This window comes from Caretta caretta, chromosome 4 (assembly GCF_965140235.1).
Source record: "Caretta caretta isolate rCarCar2 chromosome 4, rCarCar1.hap1, whole genome shotgun sequence".
NCBI lineage: Eukaryota > Metazoa > Chordata > Testudines > Cheloniidae > Caretta > Caretta caretta.
In genome coordinates this window covers 42,810,351-42,837,996 of record NC_134209.1, presented here as the reverse complement: position 1 = coordinate 42,837,996, position 27,646 = coordinate 42,810,351, and the positions used below count along the sequence as shown (strand labels likewise).

Here is a 27,646-nt window from a genome sequence, read left to right as displayed (position 1 = left end):
CACCTTAGAGACTAACCAATTTATTTGAGCATGAGCTTTCGTGAGCTACAACTCACTTCATCAGATGTATACCGTGGAAACTGCAGCAGACTTTATATACACACAGAGAATATGAAACAATACCTCCTCCCACCCCACTGTCCTGCTGGTAATAGCTTATCTAAAGTGATCAACAGGTGGGCCATTTCCAGCACAAATCCAGGGTATGCATCCGATGAAGTGAGCTGTAGCTCATGAAAGCTTATGCTCAAAAAAATTGGTTAGTCTCTAAGGTGCCACAAGTACTCCTTTTGTTCCTACCACATACTAGATGCTACCATAAACAAATAATAAACAGTGGTGCTTCAATACTACAGATAAGCTATGGTTTGGTATTGCCTTGCCTCAAAAATGAGATTTTTACCATTGCTTAAGGGGGCCGATGATTTAGCTCATTCCTCCACGGCAGATTGGAAGAGGCCCTGGAGGTTTTTCGCCTTCCTCTGTAGCATGGGGCACGGGTCACTTGCTGGAGGATTCTCTGCTCCTTGAAGTCTTTAAACCACGATTTGAGGACTTCAATAGCTCAGACATAGGTGAGAGGTTTTTCACAAGGATGGGTGGGTGAGATTCTGTGGCCTGCATTGTGCAGGAGGTCAGACTAGATGCTCATAATGGTCCCTTCTGACCTTAGTATCTATTAATCTTCGGCACCGGTATAGCACAGTTCAGGAACATGGGCAAAATTGTTTGGCTCCAGTACACTGCAAGACCATACAACATTTTAATAATGTTGGTCAGAACATTGTAGCACACGTTCCCCGCAAATAATGATAATGTTTCATCTGTGCCCTTGCAAATTTCCATCTCTCCATTGCTGTGCAGCACTCCCACAAAACTGCTGCGTGTTTCTTTACCTTTCTCTGGCACCTTCTCCTTTTTGCCCATCTATGGCTGTTGTCCAGTTCTAGTAAATGCAAAGATACCCAAACAAGCACATGCTGTTGGATGGGGCACTATCATCTCCACTAAATGGTTCTGCTTTCGGCAGATCTTCAAAGATCTTTCTCTGATTCACTAGATGTTGTCAGGCTCTGGCACCAGGATTTTCATTTTCCTTGAATGTGTGTCTGCACCAACACCTCCTGTGTGATTTACAAACAAGAAAGGCAGCACATCTGCTGGAGAGAAGTCTCACCCGATGTCCTTGCCATTGTGTGAAGTGTTGCCGGAAAAGCATTGGTCAGAGCAGGGATATGGTCAGTACTTCCTGGGGTGAACTCATCCAGCACATTTCCTCAGAAGCCTATGCTGACAGAGATCCTAAACAACCCCTTATAGAAACTAAATCTGCTCTCCAATCCTGACTCTCTCCAGGTTTGGGACATGGACCCTCCACACACAACCAGCCTTGCTGGAGGGGTACAATTTGATGTCTCAAATGAGCCCAGATTATCTGATTGAGAATAGGCTTGCAAGCTTGTAAAAGCATGGACCATACTTAAGGTCACACACCAACCCTAGGGCTTGTTTTTGTGAAGAAATTGCATCAGTTTAATTTAAATCAGTTTTTAAACCACTACAAACCTCTCTGTGGACACTTATTTCCAGTTAAGAGGGGATTTATACAGTATAGGGAAAGTCAATTGGGAGCAGGTTTAAGATAACCCTAAATAAGCCTCTTAAACTGGAAAAAGAGTGTCCACACAAGGATTTGCACTGCTTTGACTAAATTGATTTAAAAATGGATTTAAATTAAACCATAAACTTCCCATATAGAAAAGGCCCTAAGTAAACCTCAACCTTTTCTAGGTGTGAAGGAGTTGACTCACTCCTGGCACACCCCCTCATAGCGAGATTTATTGTTATAACAGCACTTTCCTCCAGCACTCTCTGAAAACAGCCACTCTGGCCATGGCAGTGGTCTGCCTCTTTTCATGATTCCACCCCCCAGCCAGGTGACCTTTAGTTCCACCCTTTCCAAGGTAAACAAGAAGTACAATACATTACATTCAAATTAACATACCTCTTCACTCCTTCCTAGGCTGGATCCTCTGCAGACTCTTCACCCCTTCTAAAAAAGAACAGGAGTACTTGTGGCACCCTAGAGACTAACAAATTTATTAGAGCATAAGCTTCATGTCAGATTTGTGTCCATTTATTCTTTTGCTTAGAGACTGTCCCTCACTCTCACAGATCTTGGGAGACAGACCAGTCCACGCTTACAGCAGCCCCCAACCTGCAAATACTGAAGCAAATACTCACCAGCAACTACACACCACACAACAAAAACACCATCCCAGGGACCAAACCCAGCTACAAACCCTGGTGCCAACTCTGTCCACATATCTATTCAAGGGACACAATCATAGGACCTAACCACATCAGCCACACCATCTGGGGCTCGTTCACCTGCACATCTACCAATGTGATATATGCCATCATGTGCCAGCAATGCCCCTCTGCCATCTACATTGGCCAAACCGAATAGTCTCTGTGCAAAAGAATAAATGGACACAAATCTGACATCAGGAATCATAACATTCAAAAAACAGTAGGAGAACACTTCAACCTCTGTGGCCACTCAGTAAAAGATTTAAGGGTGGCAATTTTGCAACAAAAAAGCTTCAAAAACAGACTCCAAAGAGAAACTGCTGAGCTTGAATTAATATGCAAACTAGATACCATTAACTTGGGTTTGAATAGAGACTGGGAGTGGCTGGGTCATTACACATATTGAATCTATTTCCCTAAGTTAAATATCCTCACACATTCTTGTCAACTGTCTAAATGGGCCATCTTGATTATCACTACAAAAGCTTTTTCTCCTGCTGATAATAGCTCACCTTAACTAATTAGCCTCTTACAGTTTGTATGGCAACTTCCACCTCCTCTGTATGTGTGTGTATAGATAGATAGATAGATAGATATCTTCTTCCTATATGTTCCATTCTATGCATCTGACGAAGTGAGCTGTAGCCCACGAAAGCTTATGCTCTAATAAATTTGTTAGTCTCTAAGGTGCCACAAGTCCTCCTGTTCTTTTTGTGGATACAGACTAACACTGCTGCTACTCTGAAACCACCCCTTCTGAAAAAAGAAAAGGAGGACTTGTGACACCTTAGAGACTAACAAATTTATTTGAGCATAAGCTTTCGTGAGCTACAGCTCACTTCATTGGATGCCCCTTCTGAGGCTCTGCAGGGTTGTCCTTCCACTTTTGTGCAGAACAAGACCTCCCTGGGCTTCCTCCCTGGATGCCCAGTTTCAAACTCAGTAGTCCTTCTCCCCATCATGTCAGGGTGTTTCTGTTATGTGAAGCCTCCACTCAAATGCGATTGTAAGATCTGTAACTTGTATCATTAAGTTCTGCAACCTTGTATCATTAAGTTCTGCAACCTTGTTGCAGACTTTGTAAGTTCAGTTACTGTTAGCATAGCCTTTTAAGTTTTGTAACCTTTGCAAGCTCTGTAACCTTTTCAAGTTACCACTTGTATGAACTGCCAAGCTTTGTAATATTCCATCACGCGATCAGAGAGAGAGTGTGAACAAGGGAGTGTGTGTGCGGAAGATAAGGAGGTGTGAACGAGGGAGTGTATGGGGGACTGGGCGGAGAGGAACTGCCAGGAGAAAAGGGCCCAGAGCCAGGAGCCAGGTGTCTCTGATATAATCTGCCCTGAGAAGGCAATCACGGAGTGCTGTAAAGAAAAGACGCATGAAAGGAACAGGGACTGGGACTGCTTCTTGGTGACGGACACAGAAGAAAAACTCAGTGTACATGACAGGAGCGCCCAGCTCCAAAATAAAAGGAAACAGCCATGCACACAAGCTGCTGCTCCTTGACCTGCTCACTATCCCAGATCCGTGACCGCAGGTGGACACACCAAATCTACCACGCTTTAGCTTCTTGGCTTCTTCCCATGCTGTCTTCGGTAACCCTCCTCTTGTGTAAGTGTGTGGGTACATGGGGGTATGAATGCGGTGAATGTGAATATGAATGCGGTGTATAAATAAGCTCCTTCCCTTTTCTGTCTGACCTAACAGTGGCATTGTAATAAAATTAATACAAGTGTGACCCTGAGTTGTTTTTTTAGGGGAACAGAGGTAACAGTTTCCACATCACCTTTCCCAGCAGCTAGCAGGGGAGCTCAGTCCCTCCTTCTCTTCTGGGTTCCAGTACAGGGACCCTGTGATGAGCACCTAAGGTCTGCTACCTCAGACTGCTCATTGCCTCTCTGCATTTCTTCTTACCTTGGCCTTCCTTCCTTTTCAACAGCCCCTCTCCGAGCTTACTGTATATCTGCCTCACTCTCTAGGCCTTTCCACCATTCTCTGGCAGCCAGCCTACAGAGTTCTTTCTCCTAGTACTCCCTTCTCATCTGGGCTTCTTCACTACCCAGCTGGGCTTCATCTACATTTGTGCCTGGGCCACCCCCCAGATGCCTTAACTGGGGTCTCCATTTCCAGTTAACCCTTTTAGTGCCAGGCCTGATGGCCATGAGGCTTTAAGTCATTTAGGATATATATGGTCCATTATTTCCTCCATTCTCTAACAGCCAGACTACAGAGTTCTTTCTCCTAGTACTCCCTTCTCATCTGGGCTTCCTCACCACCCAGCTCCTCCTCCATTTAGGATATATATGGTCTATTATTTACCTAATATATTTTATAAGGGCTTGTCTACACAGGAGAGCTGTTCTGGAATAAAATAAGGTATGAGATTAACTATTCCAGAATAAGAATTTATACGTGGATGGGAAGAGCTAATCTGGTCTGGAATAATTCCATGTGTAGACAAACCCTAACCAATTATTTCCTTAGGTCTGGTGAACTCTGCTTGGCTAGTTACTGTTTTCATATCTTGTGGCACTCAGAAACTACTACAGGGTCCCAGTTATGTCATGCATCGTGGTGAGAGCTCATCCTTACTTTGATGCTTTCCCATAGCTGGGCTCTGACTTTTGGTATGGAATGGACTTGTATGTTTGCATTTGTTTCTCTCCTGAAGTCAGTAGTAACAACAGTAATATTTATTCAAATGTCTTTCTCATCACATTGTGATAATTTGTTTTTGCATATTCCTTGAAAAATGAATGAAGAAAAAACGAAGATATTGATGAAAAAAGTGTGCCAAAATGGAGCATATCTGGTTAATTTTTTAAAACTCTTATCAATCCACTGAATCACTAGGGGCTAGTTTATGGCATTTATATCGCATCCCTATGGAGATGGTGGAGGAATGCAGAGCCCACCATCCCAACAAGCGCACTGGAGAGATTGTGCCTGCCTGAACCACAAGCTTTCTGGAGCTGCGTTAATGCAAGGGAGATACGCATAATTTGTTCCATCCATTAGGAGCAGATTACTCTCTCGAGTGCATTGATTCTGGAAGAAGGAATGCAAAGACTATGAGCCAGTGGGCCTTGGGAGGCTTTTTGATTGCCTTTCTGCCCCTGCTTGGCCATGTAAAGGCCTCTTTCAAGCTGTTCTCTAACAATCTATTTCTAGTTTATACCTGCCCTTTGCTGCGGGAGCTTATTGTTCCCATACCAAATGGAATTTCTATGATAATCTTCCCTCTCTCACCATTGGTATTTTGCAAAACTCATTGCACAATTCTAATGGACAGAGATTAACGTACTTTTCCTACCAACAGAGGGCAGATGCAGACAGTGAAGGAAAGTGGCTTGTCCTTAAATGCCCTTACATCGTCCTTTCAGATTCCTTCACACTAATTTTCATGATAAAGCAGGGAAACAATGTCTGGGCTGGGCTGTCTCTAGTTTATATTAGTTTAATAAAGGGATTGTAACTAGGTCAGTATAAAATGTGCATGTCCTGAATTTTGTCTGTCACATCATTGTTTTGCAGCTTTTAGAAAAGGAGGCAAGAGAAAAAGGCAGTACAAATTGGCTTGGATCAAGACCTAAGCCAGGTTCAGACTTAACACAGCATCCGGGCATGCAGCAAGGCCCTATGCAAATGTACGTGGGGCCCAGTCTCTCTTCCTCTATTTGGGTGAATTCCCGTATCTCCATGTATCCACTGACCCACAGATTGGCAACAACCTCACCTGTTTGTGAGGTTGCATAGTCTCTGATGTCTCTCCTACAAGGGCCAGGACCCTCGAATATGGAGATGAAGAGCAGCTACTCAAGCTGATGCAGGGAGTAGTAAGGAATTTGTCTGCTGACAAATGTTAGTACACTTCAGAATTATCATTTCAGGAATCCTGCTTACCTAGGTATGTCTACACTTAAACCACTACAGCCACACAGCTGCTGCTGCACTGCTATACCACTTAGCGTACACGCTACCGATGTGTGCTGTCCCCTCGGTGTAGGTAATTCACCTCCCTGAAAGGTGGTAGCTAGGTCAACGGAAGAATTCTTCTGTTGACCTAGAGCTGTCTACACCTGGGATAGGTACATCTTTCAGGGGATTGGATTTTTCACACGCCAAGAGCTGTAGCTGCGCCGATATAAGTTTCCAGTGTGGACAAGCCCTTCGGGAGACATCACTGCATCAGTTACACCTTAGGTTTTGAAAGTTTTTTCTATCACTATAACAGCTAGAGAGTGAGACTTAGGGCTGGTTTTCTCTAGCAAACTAGATTGACCCAGCTATGTCACTCAGATGTGTGAAAAATCCACACCCCTGAGAAACGTAGTTAAGCTGACCTGAGTTCCCATGTAGACAGTGCTAGGCTGACAGCGGAATTCTTCCATCTCCCGAACTACCAGCTCTCAGAGAGGTAGTTTTACCACATTGACAGGAGAACCCCTCTGGTTGCTGTAGTGTCTACAGTGAAGTGCTACAGAAGTGCAGTTGCAACTCCGCAGCTGTGCCACTGTCAAGTTTTAAGAGCAGGCGTAGCCATGCTGTTTTAAATTAAAATTTAGATTCTGGAGTAACAGCACCCAAACAAAGCAAAGAAAAGCATATTCGCTCATAGAGCTGATAATGATTTGACCTAGTTCAAGTCCTGATCTTTGCCTCCCAAAGATGTTGTAAAGGATAAGGGTAAATTCACTGATGTTTGTAAAACACTTTAAGAATTCAAAAATATTAGTGATGGCTGCACTCTGTTTTCTAGATGATGATGATTTATTTGGATTGCAGAAGCACAGTCAAGGATCAGGGCCCCATTGTGCTTAGGCACTGTACAAACACAGAACAACAAAGATGGTCCTTATATATTTGCCTGGCCTTACAGCTAGATCTGTAATAATGGATGGATTCTAGGAAGTATGTAGATGAAATATTATGGCCCTTAAATTATGGTTCCAGGTTTGGTTAACTTAACTACCCTAGGTTGCCCATCAATTGAATCTATAGCTAAGATGATATACATAACAAAAGTAATTTGATAAGTGGAATTTTCAAAAAGGTGTACACTGGGTATCAAAATAAAGGCAATGATGTTCATAGCTCACTGAAGTATTTATGATGTGTAGGTGGTGTGCTATGTACAAATGTCCTGTGTATATTTTAAAGGGTCCCCTGCAAAGTAATTTTGGACAGTGTCCCTTGTAAAAGTAAAGCCGTTTTGTAAAAATGCAGTTCAGATGTTTGCAAGATTATGCTGTTTACGTTTTTTATGAACCCTCGATCAGTACATTGAAAAATATAGCTCAGATATGTCCTGCTAGGCTACTGTGGGTTTAAGCAATTCGGCAGAATGACCTATCCTCTAAGTCAGACAGAAGCCAAACTATTTATTGGTCACTTTTGGCTAGACCCTGTGTAATATTAGGAAATTTGGCCAGAAAACTAAAATACTCTGTCCTTCAGGACAATGCTTTGAAAGCTCAGGAGGGAAAGAACTGCAACCTAGCATGCCAAATTAATATAAGCTCTCTATAAGCATGAGGCAAGTAATCCCCACAGCACCCCAGTGAGGCAGGTAAATAAGTCATAGAAGTAAATCATGCAGGGGATAAAACAGAAAAGCAGTAGAAGTAGTAGGGCTTCACATTGGACAGTATTTGTATGGGCCTATTACATGGAACGCGGACGCTGGCAGTGAAGAGGAGCCAGGTAGTGAAGAAGAGGGAATTGTTGAGCCCCCTTGAGGAAGGTCCTTCATGGGGTGAAAGGAGAGAAGCAGAGAAGCAGTGGCCCAGAGGGGGAGGCAGTGGCCCAGAGGGGGAGGCAGTGGCCGGTGGAACAATGTTTAGAGTGGGGGGCGGGGGGGCTGAACACCATTGAACACCGCTGTTTACGATGGAAAGCGCTCCAAGCCAGGGGGTGCGGCGCCCCGCGCCCCCATTTCCAGCAGCGCGGCCAGGAGAGCTGGGCCAGAGGGGAGGGAGGCCGGCTCTCTCCTGGGCAGGGCGGGGGCCGCGCAGAGCATAGCGCAGGAGGAGGGGTTTGGCAGGAGGCAGAGCAGAAGACGGGATAAAAGGAAGATGAGACAAACCGGCTCCCCGCCCCATCACCAGCCTCTTGGGACAAGGGCAGCGCAAGGCGGCAGGAGAAGAGGCGGGAGAGGCACAGCTGGCCAGCGCCCCGCGGGAGAGCAGCGCCGGCATGAGCGAGCTGTACAGCAAGGCGGAGACCCTGGAGCTGAGGCGAAAGCACATCGGGTGAGCAGGGCCAGGGCGCGGGAGAGGTCCCGCGGCACGGCCGGGCCGGGCCAGGCTGCTGGAGGGGGGGGGCCGAGCTGTGGCCCCAGGTGCGGGGCAGGGGGAGCTGCCTCCTCGGGCGCAGAGCTCCCGGCTTTGCTTCTGGCGAGCCCCGCGGACCGAGCTGGGCACAGTCCCAGCAAGGGGCTGGCGGGAGCAGCCCCCTCTGTGGCCACCCGGCCGGCGGCTGAGCCCGCAGCCCCCTGAGCTTCTCCGCGCAGCGCATCCCTCCTGCCTGGCCCCTCCTCTTGCTGGGATCCCTCCCTTCCACCAGCGCTGCACACACGCTGCTTCTGCCCTCGGCTAAACCCGGGACAAACAGGAGGCTGCGGGGGCAGAGCGGCGATCAGGGTGTGACAGTCCGTGCCCTGCGCTCGGTTACATAAACCAGCCTCCACTGAGGTTACGTAAAACGAGGAGGTTTGTCTTCCTCCCCTCGGCACAAGCCGAGCAGAAGCCGGGATCAGAGGTTGCTACATTTTAAATATTTTATCCCCAAGTTTAAGTGTTTCTTCTGCCAGGAGAGCTGGACTAGAGAATTAAACGAATTTTGCAGCCAGAATAATAGGTAGCATTTTGCTTCTAAGGTTGTTTTTCTAACAGTTTGTTTTAAGTAGACTCAATTCTAGCTGAAATCCACGAGCCCTGTATAATAAATGGAATGGGCATCAGCGAATGGGCTGCATATTTAAATACATACTAGACCTATAAAAATGACCAAAAGAATTGAGAGTTATTAATATTGTTAAGAGCACATGGTAATACTGCTTTCCCACAGAGAGCCTTGTGATCCAGGGAGCCATTATAATAATCATTTACAATCCTATAGAACCTTCACAAAGACCATCAAGGGTGCTCGAAAAATTACATAACCCAGAAGTTATACAGAGCTACCAGTGGGGAGGGCAGCAACCAGCAGATAGTGCATTGCAATAGTTATGTGGAGGGGAAAATTTGGTAAACACCTGCTCTTACATAAAGCTTCAAGCTGGAGCAGACCAAGCAAAGCCTGCCCTCCCTTGCACCCAGGCAAATTCACAGTAGCTGCACTGAAGTTAACTGGTTTATCACTGAAACTGCAGACCCTAGCATGTGATCTTGGTTTTAAAGGTCTCTTACCCATAGTGGAAATTGCATAGAATTTAGTTCACCTACCTCAGACATATGAAGGGCTGAGTCATCCTGTTGGTAACCTGTGGCTTCAGGGAATTTTGACATTTCATAGTTAGTGCTTAAAGTAGTAAATCATCTTCCTTTGGTACCTTCCATTTGTGTGGCAAAACAATGTTGAGTTTACTGATATCAAATTTAAGTCATCATACATAGGTAGTACCTCCTCATTGTAGATAACTGGTGAAAGAAATACAAAGCAAGCAAGAGGAAGGTCAGTTTTTTAGTTTGTAATTCCGATATTTAAGACTTTGCCTCTTCCTGACAAATGCAGTCTCAAAAACTTACCGGTACTTATTTAATATACTGTACTTGATGGCAGATTGCACAAAAGTGAGCACCATAAAACTATGAAACAGAATAGAATGCCCAAAGTAAATTTTTAAAATGCTATTGTTTGGTTAATTCATGGGCGAATTTAGCACACATAAAAGGGGGGTCTAAAGGGTTTGTCTTGAGCGTAACCTCACACAGACAGCTATGGTGCAGATTTTCCACACCAACTCTGTAGTGCTCCCTATTGTGCCACTCTTAAAAGCCTCTTCTTAGTCAAGACTGTGCAACTGTGATATAATGGGAAGTAGGGTGAGGCCATCAAATACTATTTTCTTTCTTGTGACCTGAGCCAGGATTGAAAGAAAATGTGAACTATAGCCTTGTCACGGTATGTATCCGATACCTGTTTATCATTTACCACAAGTTAAATAATGTGGTTTTCTCCAGAGCATGTGGTCTTGATTAATATTTCACTAGGTCATGCCAAGTGAAAAGCTAATTCATCACTGTTAGATATGAAAGTACAAAGATGCTCACTGACTTTCTAATATTATGCTACTGCTAAAATACTCACTTGTTTAGACTCCTACATGTATAGAGTCATATTGTGCCATCAATTGTTTTAATATGCTTAAAAATCAATGTCATCATAGCATGTAGAGCCAGTCATCTCTAAGGGCCAGATCTTGTGATGTGGGAGTCTTGCTTGAGTACACATTGCAGGATCAGGCTCTGTAAGGCAAACAACTACTAACTGAAAAACTGTACCAAAGAAATGATATTTGATAGTGTTCAGTCTGTTGCTTTACCTCCATTTCACTTTTGAATTGTCTTATGGCAGTAGATATGTAAGAGTAAATAAAGGGGAAATAGCTCTGAAAGATGCCCCTAGGTAACTGCTTAATCAGGCAGAAATTCAGACACTAAAATATTTCAAACACTATAGATTACATCTTATGAGTAACAGTTAGGGTCCGTGTATACAATTAATTGTATTGCATCAGGTCACCAGACAAAATGGACAATAAGGATGCTTTTAGGAAAGCAGTTTTATTATTTGGAAACAATCGCATCCCTCTTCGGTTAAATAAGTACTATGAAAGGTTTCTAAATGTTTTCTCCCTGTTCAGTAATATTTCTGAATATAACTGTATAGTAGGAATATGTGTCAGTGTTGCATGCTCAGAACAGAAAAAAGAAGGGAAAATTTTCAGATGTGCCTAAGTGACTTTAGGAGCCTGAGTCTCATTAAGTCAGTGGGATTTGGGTGCTTTTGAAAACAAGGCTTAGCCGCTTTTGAAAATTTTGCCCAGAAAATCTCAGTACCCTAAGCCTGATTTTTCAGAAGCGCTGAGCACCTCTGAAAATTAAGCCCATCATATGTTGGCATTTTGTTCTAACATATGAACTCTATAAATCTCAGACATCAAATTCAGCATAGTCTTCCATTGTGCAATCAATTTTGGGCCATATATTTTTAAAAATTTCTTAAAAATTAATCCTATTTCCAGAGAGTTAATTTTTTATAAACTTTCATATTATGTGTAAATTAGTAAGACTGTGTCAGACAAACATAGCCAGACTTCCAAGGATGCAATATGGTGCACATTCCATTGTGCTCACAGGAAACCATACACAGGACTTTTGTACACAGGGACACTCAGCAATGTTAATCCAAACTATGTTTTAAATTGGATGAGTTAAATCATATTAAACTCCTGTGTGGACGCTTTTATTCAGAATCCAAGTGGCCTTAATTAAGTTTCACCACTGCAATTCTGAGTGTGTATATCTCCACACAGGAGGTTACTTTTAAATCACTCCTTTAGTTAATTTTGATTAATTTTTCTCTACGTTCCCATGTTCAAGCCCGTAGATACAAAAGCAGGGGTTTGAAAATAACCTCATTAAGGACCTGCTCTTGTTTCCATTGAAGTCAATGGGAGCCTTTCCATTCATTTTAATGAGTTGGTTCAGGCCTCACTTGGCCATCAGTTAAACTACAACATAGTATACAAAAAAATCATATTTGCTTCACAGGCACTTCATAGAAGAGATGGCCTCATTTACCTATAATCTACTGAACGGCTTCTGTGATTTTAATATTTCAAGCTTTGCCACTTCACTGATATAAAATAGCGTATTCCCTGGACTTCAGCAGCTGTCCATATGATGGTGAAGGTGCCTTTGAAGTCAGTGGCAGCTTTGCCTGTGCTGTGACTGCAGGAGTACATGGAATTTAGTTTTTGTTTTCCTGAGCCCTGAGATCATCAACTCTCAAGATTCTGAGGCAGGGCAACAACTGAGCAAGCTGAAATAATTTTATTCTATACTTTTTAGACCTTCATGCAAAGTTTTCTTTGCAAAAGACCCTATCAAGATAGTGCGTGCTCAGGGGCAGTATATGTATGATGAGAACGGAGAAAAATACCTGGATTGCATCAACAACGTTGCACATGGTAAGTACAAAAGCTCCATTGACTAAGTTTACGTCATTCCCACTAGAAATCAGAAGATCCTTTTTTCAAGGCAAGCTGACAGTGCTAGATTCAAGAGAGCTCCCTGACTCTCTTTGTGTGATTCAGTAACTGATCACGTCAGTAATTATTAATAATTTCTCGTTTAGTTGGCCACAGCCATCCAGATGTGATAAAGGCTGCAGTGAAACAAATGGAACTGCTCAACACCAATTCCCGATTCCTGCATGACAACCTTGTCCAGTATGCTAAGCGCCTCACAACTACCCTGCCAGAGAAACTCTCCGTTTGCTATTTTGTTAACTCTGGGTATGTCTGAAGGATTTTTCATTGACACTATTTTGTTGCTGTTTAAAAAGGACTTTGTCATGTCAGTTTAGGCCCAAATTTTAAACTGTGAAAAAACAGGGTTTAACAAAAGTAATACAAATGTTTCCATGGAAATTTATTTCTAAATAACTCTAGGAAAACTTGTTTTTTGGTTTTGGTCGGACTCAAAAATATCATGTGCAGTGTTTGCGACCCTCACCTTTGCTGTATTGTCTTAATCCATGAAAACCAGAAAGTGAAACTGACCCTCAGCAAAGTGAAATGGACTAGTCTGTTTTCATGGTCTATGCCAAGCTTATGCGAAAAGGAAACAAACAGCATGTAAATAATAGGAAAATACATAATTTGGTTAAACTAAACTAGAATGTTTAACAACCTTTTTAGTCAACGTTCTTGGCTTCACTGAAAGAAATTACATGTTCAAATGTATTCTAATCCCAGATCCCCGCCAAACATGAATATGCAGCACCATATTCATTCCTGGCATAGATCCCCAGAGAAATCACTAGCTTTGTGGACAGGCCCTGAACTCTGAGGATTGGTCCTTAGCAGGGAAGATCCAGCTGTGATTGGAATCTATGGCAATTTTCCCATTGACTTCATTAGGACCAGATTTGACCCACAATATGTAAACTTTGAAGCAGTGATGATCCTTTTCTATAATAACTAGAGGAGACTACAGCAGAAAGAGCTGATACCATGTATTTTCTGAAAATAGATCTGTGTATTTAGAAACAAGAGGGCTCAAAAGAAAGAAAACACAAAATTAAAATTCAGCAGAGAAATTTACTCAATTCTCTTTGGTTGATCTCTGTAGAGGCATCATGTATGTCTGTTTTAATCAACAGTCCACATTCTAATACGAAATGCTAAATGCTGCTATTCTTCAGTCCAAATAGATTTATAACCCAATATCCCTAAAGGGAGTGGATCTTTTTATTTAGCATAGCCAAGCTTGCACATGTCAGTACTACCTAAAATCCTTATTCAGTCATTGCTATAACATAGCCTCAGAGTGACTTGTATTCCCCATCACAAGTCTTGTTGCTTCTTCTTGTTCCAGCAAATGGATCATTGGGATATGTGGGTTGTACTATATTTTAAAGGGGGCAATATTGCAATAAAGATGATTTATTTTGTTTGGGATGTCTTACTGACCGAAGCCTATCTAAATCTTTCTACAAGATAGTCGGATGTACTGTAGGTTGATGGTTAGAGAGTAGTGTGGTTTGGTGCTGAGTGAGAGCCCTGACTTTCAAAGTAAACTTGGGTCTTCATCTGGGCCTGCTGCTATAAGGTGCTGAGCAGGATGTGGTCCATGTGGAGGCTGGGAAGCTGCTGGGAATTTTGTAACTTTAATATGAGTGGCAGTTGCATTGTTTTCCCAGCTGCTGGCTGCTGTATGAAGTGGTGTTATCTGTACAAAGGGGAGGTTAAAAAACGAGGCGTCCCTGTGGCACCTTAGAGACTAACAAATTTATTTGGGCATAAGCTTTCATGGGCTAGAACCCACTTCATCAGATGTATGAAGTAAAAGATACAGGAGCAGGTATAAATAGATGAAAGGATGTGGGTTGCTTTACCAAGTGTTAGGTCAGTCTAACGAGATAAATCAATTAACAGCAGGATACCAAAGGAGGAGAAATAACTTTTAAAGTGGTAAGAGAGACAGTTGACAAGAAGGTGTGAGTAACAGTAGGGAGAAATTAGTATTGGGGAAATTAAGTTTAGGTTTTGTAATGACCCAACCACTCCCAGTCTTTATTCAGGCCTAATCTGATGGTATCTAGTTTGCAAATTAATTCCAGTTCTGCAGCTTCACGTTGGAGTCTGATTTTGAAGTTTTTTTGTTGAAGAATTGCCACTTTGAGGTCTGTTAGTGAGTGACCAGAGAGATTGAAGTGTTCTCCTACTGGATTTTGAATGTTATGATTCCTGATGTCAGATTAGTGTCCATTTATTCTTTTGCATTCGGTTTGGCCAATGTAGATGGCAGAGGGGCATTGCTGGCACATGATGGCATATATCACATTGGTAGATGTGCAGGTGAACAAGCCCCGGATGGTGTGGCTGATGTGGTTAGGTCCTATGATGGTGTCCCTTGAATAGATATGTGGACAGAGTTGGCACCAGGGTTTGTAGCAGGGTTTGGTCCCTGGGTTGGTGTTTTTGTTGTGTGGTGTGTAGTTGCTGGTGAGTATTTGCTTCAGGTTGGGGGGCTGTCTGTAAGTGTGGACTGGTCTGTCTCCCAAGGTCTGTGAGAGTGAGGGGTTGTCCTTCAGGATAGGTTGTAGATCCTTGATAATGTGCTGGAGAGGTTTTAGGTGGGGGCTGTAGGTGACGGCTAGTGGCCTTCTGTTGCTTTCTTTGTTGGGCCTGTTCTGTAGTAGGTGACTTCTTGCTACCCTTCTGGCTCTGTCAATCTGTTTCTTCACTTCAGCAGGTGGGTACTGCAGTTTTAAGAATGCTTGATGGAGATCTTGTAGGTGTTTGTCTCTGAGGGATCAGGGCAAATGCGGTTGTATCTTAGAGCTTGGCTGTAGACAATGGATCATGTGATGCGGTCTGGATGAAAGCTGTAAAGTGCCCACAAGCAAACAGGGCTAGAGGAATAAAGCATCTCTTTGTTTGATACATATACAAAGAGCTGTTTTCCCTCTTATGTGGTATTTATGTTCTGAATCATAGCATTCTAATCTGAATAACAGAGCCTGCTGTGTTGATTGTTTGTATTAATCAATTCCATACCCTTTTTCTGTTTTAAATTAAAATGACTGGTAAGTGCTTGCTTACCATCTAGCCCTGGTGTTGCAATAAACCATTTTGTAGGTGTGTATAGTCCCCTAATGTATTTATTATTTTGTAGATCTGAAGCCAATGACCTCGCCTTACGACTGGCTCGGCAGTATCGCGGACACCAAGATGTGATCACCCTTGACCAGTAAGTTTGCAGAATAGCATATAGAATGCAACTAGCCACTTCCGCAGTATCTTCAGAGGTCAACTCTATACAGTTGTATGGTATATTTCAGTGAAAGATCAATGTTGCCTTCATACAAACATTATAATTAAATACAGACAGCTCCATTTAAAGTGATGCTAACTAGGTTTTGAGACACAATCTGACAACAAGAAGTAAACTGAGATCTGAAGGGACACTAAAGTTTGGTGGGTCTGAAAGCTGAGCTACCATGATAGATGTCCTAAACTAGGCCTGATCTCACACACTTATGCAGGAAAAATATCCAGAGAGCTACACTCAATTAATGTTTTACCTATGTGACAACTACATGGACTAGAAAACTTACAATTCTATATATGTGGGTTTGCCGTGGGGACAGGGGGGTTTAGTTGATCTATGCTGTGTTGTTGTTGTTGTAAATCCTAGACTCACACTGTCACAGTGGCCAAACTGGTGCTACAACATTAAGAACTAACTTTTCAAAAGGGCAGATGCCCACCTCCCTTTTGACATGCTATAAAATTTGTGCTCCATAATTAACTGGAGCAAATCTGAGTGTTTGTGTACCCGACTATCTGATTTGCAGCCCTCTTTTAGAGTCTGCCAAAATCAGACAACATTGACTAAATCCCAGGTTAAGGGCCCTTGTGGAATACCTCAGGGGAGAGGATCCCGACACCCAAGTGCAGTGGCAGCTGGCAGGTGATGGCTGGAGCAGAGGTGGGACATGGAAGGCTGGAGATAGGAGGGGTTGTGGCCAAGGTGTACTGGCTCCCAGCAATTCTGCATCCTTTCAAAATCCTGTGGGCCATTGTTACAGGTAGACTTAGGAAGACACAAACTTTTTCTGTCCTTTCAGTGGCAGGGATGAATTTGGCTTATTAATTCCAATCCTGCTCCACTGAAGTGAATAATAAAACTCCCACTGCCTTCATTAGGTCTAGGAGTGGTCCAATTAACTTGAGCAGCCCTCACAAACACCACCCCCATGTTTCTGGGTACTTTTTTTAATTCTGGGTTGCGTGTGTGCGCAGTTGTGAATTTTAGCTTTTCTAAAACCTTAATGATAGTGATTTTGCATTTAACTCCCATTGCAGTGCTTACCATGGTCATGTTTCTTCTCTGATTGACATTAGTCCATATAAATTTAATCAGCTGGGGAAGGAGGGCAAAAAAGAGTTTGTGCATGTGGTGAGTATTTTTTCAACTGCATATAAATTACTGTCCTTTGTAGGTGTTTTTTCCCTTTCCTCTAGAGTCATTTCAAAATCTGCTTGTGTGCTAGCTTTATTTCCCCAGATAAAATTATTCCTAACCTGTCATACTACACACTCCTGTCATTTTATAACAAAGGATTAAATTCAGCAGAAATGTTTGCTGCTGGATTTGTAACAAGTGGCTTATTACTAGCTTTGATGCTGAATTGCGAAACAATGTAATGATATATTAATTTATGGGTAAGGAAATCAGTAAACAGCTGATTAGCACTCACCTGGTTTAAGCTCGAGTGAGCCTCCCACTGCAAATCTCCAGCCCTAAGTCATATGTAGGCCTCCATCCAGCTATCTCCCACTCTAGAACTGGTGCTACAGCTCTCGTGCCAATGACATTCCCCAGGCTGGGTTCTACCTTCCAATGACCCCTCCCTGGCCCTTTGAACCCTCCCCACACTGTTCGTAGGGGTTGGCAAGCCTGTGGCAGGCCCACCTTCTCTCACAAAATAGGAGGCCAAGCGGTACAAATGAAGCACAGGTTTCCCGTGGAAGGAAGGGGCATCAACTATTCTTGCAGTCTGTAAGAACTGGAGTCAGTCAGTACTATAGACCAGGAACTGGTGGTGGCTATGGGCTGAATGGATGCATGTGGTGGAAGGCTCTTTGAAGAATGGAGGCCTGGAAGGTTGCTAGCGCTAAGTGGCTAAGGCTGCCACTCGGGAAAGTGCATTGACATTGCTCTGAATAATGACTTCATGGCTCTTCCCTGAACAAGTTAAATTTAAACAAGGGGAATAGTCCTGCCCTCATACATTTACTCATCTCTGTATTTCCTATAAACAGAGCTAAGCCCTGGAAAAGAAGACATTAGTCAAATACTTATTTCACATCTAGAGGAAAGTATCTTTCCTGTAATACATGGTACAAGTTTCAACTCCTAATAGTGTACATGAAGTTCAAGGCAGAAATTCAGAATATCCAAACTTTGTGATATGTATGAGAGAAGGTGGTATTTTTTCTGATACAGTTACATCCCTAATGAAAAACACTGGGAACTGTCCAATAGAAAATGCATATTGCAAGAAGGCATGCATTTGAAATAAACTCTGCTGCTTTCAGGCTCATTCTCCAGATATCTACAGAGGAAAATACAGGGAAGATCATCCAGATCCAGCAAACGCTTATGCAGATGATGTGAAAAAGATTATTGAAGAAGCTGAGAAGAGTGGGCGCAAGGTTTGTAGCATGAGCTGTAGAAACACTGTAACCCTGTTCATGTTTAGTAATGAAACTACATCTGTTGGCAAAATAATAGGGGGGAAAGGAGACAAAAGATCAGCATCTACACAGTGCAATTTCTTCTCCTTTTCTGCCTTCACTCTTCTGTTATGGGTTTTATATTCTAAGGCTTCCATTTTCCCCTTGATGCACTTTCATAACTCTCATTACCATCCATGAAAGTTATATGCAAGGATCAAGAGGAGAATAGACTCATAAAGGAGCAAATAAATCAAAAGTTGTTTAATTCACTATTTTGTGAGCCTTTGAAACACAGTCAAGCTTTCAAGTCCTGTTTGAGAGATTATGGTGAAAGTCTTAGACAGGACATCTAGAAAACCACTGCCTGGAGAACAGATAAATGAGGAAAATCACGTTTCTAAATTCACCATTGCATTCAAGCACATTGAGATAAATGTATTGCACTTTTACGCCTCATAACTTGGAATCCAAGTACAAGCTGGTGATAACCTGTGCTACAATCGTGGATGCATGTGGCAGCTGGCAGGTGATAGCTGGAGCAGAGGTGGGACATGGAAGGCTGGAGATGGGAGGGGTTGTGGCCAAGATGTACTGATCCCAGCAATTCTACATCCTTTCAAAATCCTATAAAATTGGATTTAGAATGTCTGTTACCCAGTGCTTCCTGGGACAATTCTAATTTTTTTGAAGACTGCTAGGGATTGATCTAAAGCCTGCTGAAGCCAATAGAAAGACCGCAATGGATATTGGATCAAACAGTCCCCTTTTAGTCCAAAGGGTTACATCACCTGTCTTTAATTTCTTCATCAATTTTTTTTCTTTTTTTGACTAACTGACAGTTGTTTTTTTCTTTTCTTGTCTTCCTTTTTTCCCTCCTTTTGCATATCTTCTTAGGTTTTGGTGCCGTAGACCTGTGACAGAACAAGTTGTGATAAAGGCTAAAGTCTCACATGCTATGGGGACCCTCGTACTGTTTGGCAGTAGTGTGCCTCTTCGAATATAGTGTACACTTCTTTACACGTTACTGCTCGACCTTGTTTCCAGGAAGACTGCATTGCTGGCCAGCTCGCGTGCACCTGTTGATGCTCAGGGAGGGTTGCACAAGCGGTGTGGGAGGCAATCTGTTACATAGCAGACTTGTGGTGACGCTCCTGGGAGATCTGGGGTAACACTGTCTGTGCTGCACAGACTTAATGTTGACAAGGAATGTAAAACTTGATGTTCCAGTGTATCTGATCTGCTGCTGTTGCCCTTCCTGATTTGGAATAACTACTTTTTTTCATTCCTAGCAACTGGAATTACTTCACCTATAGATTCTCTTTTGTGAAGTGCCTTGCCCTAATATATTGCTTGTTTAGTCATTTGCCTGAGGCAGGGGTGCCCAAAGCAAAGCCAGGGTGTTCTAAAAATGCCAACTCTGTCTGCCCTGTCCCTGGCCACCACAGGTTTCTACTGCTGGTGTTCCCTGACACTAAGCAATTTCTATTCATCTATCAGGGAAATCATAAGTACCAGTAAGTATGTATTTTTTTAATTGAAATTTCTATGTAAACTTACATGGACCTTATAAACCTGATCCAACTCCCACTGAGGCCAGTGGGACATCAGTGGCTGGTGGTTTAGGTCCTGGATGTGGCCCTTTGATTTCTGGCAGGCTGCCAGCGTGGCCCTCGGTGTTGCAAATTTGGGCACCCCTAATGGAAATGTTATGCCTTAGACATTGACAACAAACCACAGCTGTCCATCCCAGCATGTTATTAAAGTCACCCAGATCTTTACAATTTCTTTCTGTGAGCGTTAGCTTATTTGCAAAGGCTAGATAGAGGAACATTGCTCTTACTTCATCTTCTTTTATGTAGATTGCGGCCTTTATTGCTGAATCCATGCAGAGTTGCGGAGGCCAAATAATTCCACCTGCAGGCTACTTCCAGAAAGTGGCAGAGTATGTACAATACTTGGAATGGGCATAGCTGAGAAGTTACGCAGAGTAATAGGTTGAGGCTACAGGCTTATTCTATTAATCCCTTAGGGGGTTTTTTGTCCTTAATTTTTGTTCCACCTTTTAAATACCATTATGTAACTCATGTCCAATGGAATTTTCAGTTATCAATCACTTTAAAAAATACAATCCATATGTGTATCATTAAAAAGCAAACAAGTAGCTTGAAATGGAGTGATTTAAACATCAACCATAAAATGCAGTTGTGAGGTTTTGTCTGAAATCTTCTAAATTAATTGTATGCTCATTGGGAACAGGGACTAAGTCAAATTGTAAACTTCTGTAACACACCCTCCTTTGCGCTAAAATTAGGCCTGGACACTAGAATCCTATTATGTGGTGTGGCATTTGGACTGTTCCTTTTGTTTTCAGATATGTGCATAAGGCAGGTGGCGTATTCATAGCTGATGAAGTCCAGGTTGGTTTTGGTCGAGTTGGGAAACATTTTTGGGGTTTCCAGTTGCAAGGCAAAGACTTCGTACCCGATATTGTCACCATGGGAAAGCCAATTGGCAATGGCCATCCAATGTCTTGTGTGGTTACAACAAGAGAGATTGCTGAAGCCTTCGGTGCCTCTGGATTGGAGTATTTCAACACGGTAACGTTCCAGATGAAAGTCTTCCTTTTTACTCCTACAATAGCTTTAGTCTGTATTCAGTGCTTGCAGAAGATGCTGGGTTCATAGAGCTGGAGAACTGTAAGGGCCTAAGTTTCAAAAAACTCAGTATCCAACTTTGGAGCCAGATTTTCAAAAGAGCTCTGCTCCCATGTAGACTCCTAAAAGGAAGTGGTCAGGTTTTAAAAAGTGCTCAGCACCCAACAGCTCCCATTGAGAACCAGAATTCCATGGGGCCCTCATTTTCTTTACCTTTCCGGAGCAGCTAAACACTCTCCCTGTATCAGGAAACACTGGAGCTGTGCAAATATTGCAAAGCCACTACTTTGATTTCGTCTCGCCTGTTCAGTCAGATGTCTGCCATCTTTTCCATTGTGACTGAGTCTTGTCACTAACTGCAACCAAGTTCCATTATTTAGTTGGAGTCCCTTTAAGCTTTAGATGGCAGAGATTCTGAGAGGTGGCTGTGGAACTGTATGACTGGAATACCGTAAATGCTATTCACTAAGAACTTTGGAAAAAACACCATCAGGGTCAATTTATATCATCAACATCTTTAAAAGAATGAATGATTGTAATGTTACACCCTATCCAGCAGAAGATAATGGCTCACATTGTCCCTCTGAGCTCACATATGGAGGGGACACTCAAAATGGATCTTACCTTTTCCATATGGAAGGCTAGTCAACTGCCTCAACAGCATCATCCATTTCTCTCTCATACAGTTGCTGGACCAAGAAAATGCCAGTAGTTGTCCAAGCTTCTGAACCTACAAAAAAAGGGGGGGGGGGAGGGGCAGGATTAGACAGTTGTATGGATCACACAAATATCCAGAGTTGTAATAATTGAGTATTGGAAGGGAGATAAAACCTCATATTTTGGGGCTTAAACAGCTCTTTAACTATTAAGAGTTAGGGTGAGACCTTCGGGGCGTATGTGGGGAGGGGAAATAGGACAGATTACCCCACCCCTGTCTACTGCAGGGTTTCTTGCAGCTGCCTCTGAAGCATCCAATTCTGGCCATTGTCTATAACAGCATACTGGACTATATGGACCTAGGGCTGATATAGCATGGCAATTCCTGTGGTCCTATGTTTTTGCAACCTGAGGCTGAGGAACAACTGGGGAGGGACATCTCGGGTGCACCCCACTGCACTGCATGGTTGGGGAGAGAGGGGCAAGGGAGGGAGGATCCAGTATCCCATTTTCTTCCTGAGCAACCACGCTGGGACTAAGCACAATGTTGCCTTAAGTCCCTTTCTTTAAGCTGTGTTCACATTTTACTGACGTGGGAAATGTTAGTGAAGCCTCCAAGGATGGAGGCAGAACAGAATTTCAACCACTGTTTTTCCATTTGTCTTTGCCTTCAGTTTGGAGGCAATCCAGTGTCCTGTGCTATTGGCCTGGCTGTGCTCGATGTAATTGAAAAAGATGATCTCCAAGGAAATGCCATACGAGTAGGGAATTATCTAACAGAGCTGCTGAACAAACAAAAGGAAAAACATCCTTTAATAGGAGATGTCAGGTAGGTACCTCAGGGTACAATAAAGAAGTTCCCAGGCAGAAGGTGGGACAGAGAAGTGGTTATTCTGGTAGCCCAATAGGCAAAGAATATAGGACAAAAATGAGGAAATTGTAAGTGATGATTATGTCTCGTAAATTATCCAAAAAATGGATCCCCTCAAATTTCCTGGTTTTTGTTTTTATTCATGTCATGGGTTAAAATCCCAATCCAAGCTGTAAGTATAAATAACAACGAATCAACTTACAGGTAGTTTGGACCTACAGGAGGTAATGAGAGGCTTTTCTCTTTAACTGACAAAGCAACTTTATTAAGCCAGCAATGTGTATATCTTTACGAATAGCATTGAAAAACTTAGTACATGAAAGAGTAGTATCTTTCTCTATATATTTGACTCACTTGCTGGAATTGTTGGAGCAGTGTTACTATCTGTGCAAGAGAGGGGCTTTGCTATTGGACAGTGGATCTTATCGTTCTTCCTCCCTTTATGTTCTAGGGGTATTGGCTTGTTTGTTGGAGTAGATCTGGTGAAGGATCAACTGACGAGAACACCTGCCACAGCTGAAGCCCAGCATATTATCTACAAGTAAATATTTATCTTCTGTGTCCATGCATAAAGTACACTGGGGGCAATCTCAATCTGACCCTTTACCGGCCTTTTCTTAAGGAGGTTGAAAACCTTGATTTTTCTCCAGCAGATGTACACACACCACTTTAACTGGAAATTAATATAACCTTTGATTTAGTATTAGAAGACGCAGACAGTGGCCCAACCCCTGACCTGGTGTAAGCAGATGTAATTCTCTAACCTTCAGCATTGTTACATCTACATACAACAGCCTGGCGTTTGGTCTGATGGACCTCTCTGCATCCTGACATATGCAAGTTACATTGTGCACTTATGATGCACATGTAAAAAGGCATCTTTGTTTTCTACACAGACTGAAAGAACAGCGGATCCTCCTGAGTGCAGATGGACCCCATAGAAACATTCTGAAATTTAAACCACCCATGTGCTTCACTATGGAAGATGCAAAGCTTGTAGTGGACCAGATTGATGAACTCCTCACAGGTATGCATGCATTACAGAATGTCCCTCCTTGTTTGTTTCCAAATGATATGCCGGAAACACCCCCTAAAACCACTGAAATCTATACCATTACGTACAGAAAATCGCAGCAAAGATTCACAGGAAAGCTGGCTTTTAAAACTTTATTTCCCTTTCCTTGACAGAGCTGTTCCCCTGGCTCTATCCTAACAGACTTTCTTAATGCAGTTTTTTATAAATTATGTATAGGGCCCTTTATTTACATTGATGTGAACCTGTCAGGTCAAATCCTGCACTTACCTCTGCCACATCCCCATTATTTATTATTGTCTGTCTGTTTCTGGTGATACCCCTAACATGGTAGACAGCAGAATTCCTACCCTCAAGGGTTTTGAAGTTAATGGGGTTGCAGAAGATGTAAGTCATCACAGGATTTGGCCCACTGACTTTAAAGAGGTTGCACAGGTGTTGGATAGATCAGTAAATGGCTAAACTTTTCAAAGTGACCTCTAATATTGGATTCTTCAGTTTTTCCTTGCACAACTTTCAACATGATGGGTCAAATTCTGCTCTCTTTTACATCCCTGCAATCCTGCAGACTCCTCTGTTCTGTGACAGGCAATTGGCCCAATGCCAAATGACCCCAAAAATGTGGGCGCATAAAGGCACCTTTACATTCTCTATTCCTCATCTGTATCGAGTACTTCTTGGCCACAACTGAGGATCTGGCTCAGTGGTGTTCATCATCATGTTCCTATTACGCCTCTGGCGTTTAGGGCCGTGACGAAGCTCCTCCATGCCTGTCTGTTTCTGGCAAGTCTTTCAATGGTTCCCCAGCTGTGCCCCAGGTTTTTTAGCTCGGCTTCCACAGCTCTTCACCAGGTTGTTTTGGGGTGACCTCTTTTTCGCTTGCCTTCACATGTCCATCTTATTGCCAGTCTGGTGATGGAATCAGTTTCCACCCAAAGCACACGGCCAATCCATCTCCAACGCCTCCTGGCAGTGATGGTGCTCAGATCCTCTTGGCTGCACTGTGTCAACAGATCTTGGTTTGAGATTGTTCTGGGACAAAAGATACGGAGGATTTTTCTGAGGCAGGTTGCATGGAATGGAGACAGTTTGGACATCTCATACTTTCTCATTCCCCAGCATTCTGCACTATAAAGTAGTGCTGAAAGTACGCAGCTCTGATAAATCTGGAGTTTGGTTTTGGTGTTGTATTTTGATTATTTCCAGACTGTATTTAAGATCCTGAAGGTATTCCTGGCTTTATTGATTTTGTTCCGGATCTCCTGGCTTGTTCCACCATCCTGGAGTTACAATGGTGTAAATTAAGTCAAAATTAGGCCCTTTATTTATGTGCCAACCTGAAGGCAGATCTGTACAGAAGTGCTAAGCTTGCAAATTTCACCTCTGCTCTAAATGCCTACCATCCTCAGGCCACTAATCATGGTAAATTCATCATTCTCCAATGAGGTGTGTTAGAAAGGGTTAATTAGTTCTTCAGTTAAGCTTATCTTTCTGTGCAGTGAACATGTGGCTAGTAGCTCAAGTGCAGTATTGTCAAGGTAATAGACATTACACCTTTTTATGGGTGCAATTATTGTAACAGTGATAATGCTTGGCAATGAAAACATGATCATTGAATACTTTTGCTTGTTTTAGCTTTGGAAGAAGCAACTGGAGCCAGGACAGGAAATGGAAGATCTACAACTGCACAACATAAAAGAAAAGTAAGTGTTGGGGAAGCACATACAAATGACTTCAGTGGAGGTATAGCATAAACCCAGAGGTGTAAGTGATCTAGACTGATGTAACTGAGATCAGAATCTGATCTATGATAAGAGAAGACAGAAAACAATCTGTTATGATTCCTGTTACTGAACAAATATGAAGAGCTGAGTAACAGACTATATTCTTTAAATATTATTTTCAAAAAGTTTCAAGGATTTCACTTCCATCTTATACCTTTGAGTGTGAGTAGCCTACATTATTGGACCCCATAGATTGTAGTGTTAGCCTTGGACACTAGAAGTATGCATATTACAGATAGCCCTGCAAGGTTCCCTAAAGAGCATATGCTGTGTGTGTTTTCTGATGATGTCCTGAAAGGCTGGAGAGCAATAATTTAATCTCCCAGTAGGATGACTATTAAGGCAGAGATCTTATACTAATGGCTACTCTAGAAATACCATAAATGGAGCCTACGCCTCCTTTCGCATACACCTGTGTGAAAGTGGAGTAACTCCATTGATCTGCATGGAATAGCTTCACTGAAAGAGGAAAATCAGGCAGACAGCTTCCTAACCCTACAGCCAAAGTATGGGATTAGAGATTGATACAAACGCAGGCTTATTCATTAAAACTTTTTGCGTTTCAGATGACTAATGAAGGGAATTCCCAGTCAGACTGTATCGGTGAAAGCATCAACCATATCAACGGTACTGCCTGCAGACAAAAAAATGGCTTGTACACTGATAACCGTACAGTGCCTTGTAAAAGGATCAGAACATGAAAGGAGACGTTTTCTTTAGATCGTGTATTTAAAAAAAACAAAAAAAGGATGAGTGGATGTGTGCAAGTATCATACTGATTATTCAGGGTCCAATCCTGCCTTCTTACGTGAGCAAGATTCCATGTAGCTTTATTGGTAGTTTAAAATACATTTTCACCCACATAAGGACTGCAGGGTCAGCCCTTGAACTTAACCAGATAGGGGTGTGCTAAATAAAGTTCTGATTTTTAACCCTCTTGGGTCATGATATTTAGGTCTGGTATAAGTGGATGCATCTCCACTGAAATTCATGGAGTTGCTCCTGCTTACGTAAGGTCAGAATTTGGGCCATTGTGCTTAATAACCATGGAACCACAGGACCAATCCTATTAAATCCTTGTTTGCAAAGCATTACACCTTTTAATGTATTTGAAATTTCAGTGTGCAGTATTGAGATGTTAATTACTTTCCATGTTTTAATGGCTCAGTTTACAACACAAAGCTTGAGAGACAATTCACCCTGGGAGAAGATTTAGGGCCTATGGACCAGGTCCTCAGCTGATATAAATTGGTATTACTGTAGTGAAGAAAATCGAGCTCTGCCAAGTTTATACCCACTAAGGATTAGGGTTGGTGTGTACAATTATATGAACACAACATGTATGCAAGATTCCCACTTAATATTTAGAGATTAAAAGAGTTTGAATCATAGTTTTTTGCATAGCAAGTGACTATAATTTATTAAATTTTTTGTTATGGGTAAGTGGCAATCTACTCAAAAATTATCTACAGTAAAAATTACTGTAAAGAGACTCTGTTTAAAACAAAAGACATCTTTCCATGCACAACAAATGCAGGAAGATTTTAAAAATCAATTACTTTAACCTCAGGCTAGCATGAAAATGAGATTTCCAGGGGTAACCCCAATTTGAATTCTTATGATTTTAGACATTTTTAATTGTTGTACTAGCCTCATACAAAATCAGGTCTGATCCTTTGAAGTGCTGAATGCCGTCAATTCCCATGAAAGGTAGTCAACAAACCTTGAGGGTGCTCTGCACCTGGCAGGATTGCGACCTCAAACATATAACATTAGTTACATTACTAAAAGGGGAATAGAGCATGAGACACAGAACAAACTAACACAAGGATCAGACGGTATTCTTACTCCAGCTTCCCAGATGGGTTTGGGTGGGAGCAGAATCCAGAGAAGCTTAGCTGTTCCCCTTGCTCACCCCAGCTTAAGCACTTTGGACTTGTTTTTCTGCTGCTAGCAGTAACATGGACCTTGCATTGCATGGTGTGAGTGTTAAAGTTGGATCAGGGCTTTCAAGTGTCACAATTTTAATGCATGCACAAGTAGGCTTTATGGAACTAATTGAGGGCTTTTAAAAATGAGTTATATTTACTTTAACAAAGACAATATGGCTTTATAATTTTCATTTACTAAGTTTTGCTGCTTTATACTTGTTAATGACTTTTCATTAATTGCATATGACTGAAAACTAAGAGGTTCTGCTATTTCTAGTCAGTCTTATCTAGTTTTATACCTTCAACCATTATGTTATATTGGTATTTTCTGTATGAACTCTTCTGGTAGCATCAAGCCAGCTCATTAACTGTTCAGCGATCCTTGGTTATTTCAAAAATTAAAGTTATTTGTAAACACAAA

At 42.4% G+C, this 27,646-nt stretch overlaps 2 protein-coding genes across 6 annotated transcripts in view; one reads left to right on the top strand and one right to left on the bottom strand.

Moving 5' to 3' along the window:
* Positions 1–10,154, bottom strand: part of LOC125635263 (uncharacterized) — a 27,106-nt gene extending 16,952 nt beyond the window's left edge. For 2 of the 5 annotated variants that reach the window (XR_012668062.1, XM_075127570.1), the window contains exons 1-3: positions 10,065–10,154; positions 9,762–9,956; positions 2,006–2,053 (exon numbers count right to left, since the gene is read on the bottom strand). The gene's annotated coding sequence lies outside the window, so the exon portion shown is untranslated. Of the gene's footprint in view, positions 1–306; positions 744–806; positions 1,125–2,005; positions 2,091–9,761; positions 9,957–10,064 lie in introns of those variants that run through there. The other 3 variants (XR_007356195.2, XR_007356193.2, XR_012668061.1) reach the window with 3 other exon arrangements.
* Positions 8,385–27,646, top strand: ETNPPL (ethanolamine-phosphate phospho-lyase). The gene is made up of 13 exons (XM_048846678.2): positions 8,385–8,567; positions 12,393–12,511; positions 12,679–12,838; positions 15,726–15,800; positions 16,919–17,012; positions 18,155–18,271; positions 20,155–20,237; positions 20,667–20,892; positions 22,281–22,435; positions 22,929–23,018; positions 23,374–23,504; positions 25,146–25,213; positions 25,861–27,646. Exons 1-13 carry the CDS (start codon positions 8,512–8,514, stop codon positions 25,993–25,995), a joined length of 1,509 nt encoding a protein of 502 aa, XP_048702635.1. The 5' UTR covers positions 8,385–8,511; the 3' UTR covers positions 25,996–27,646.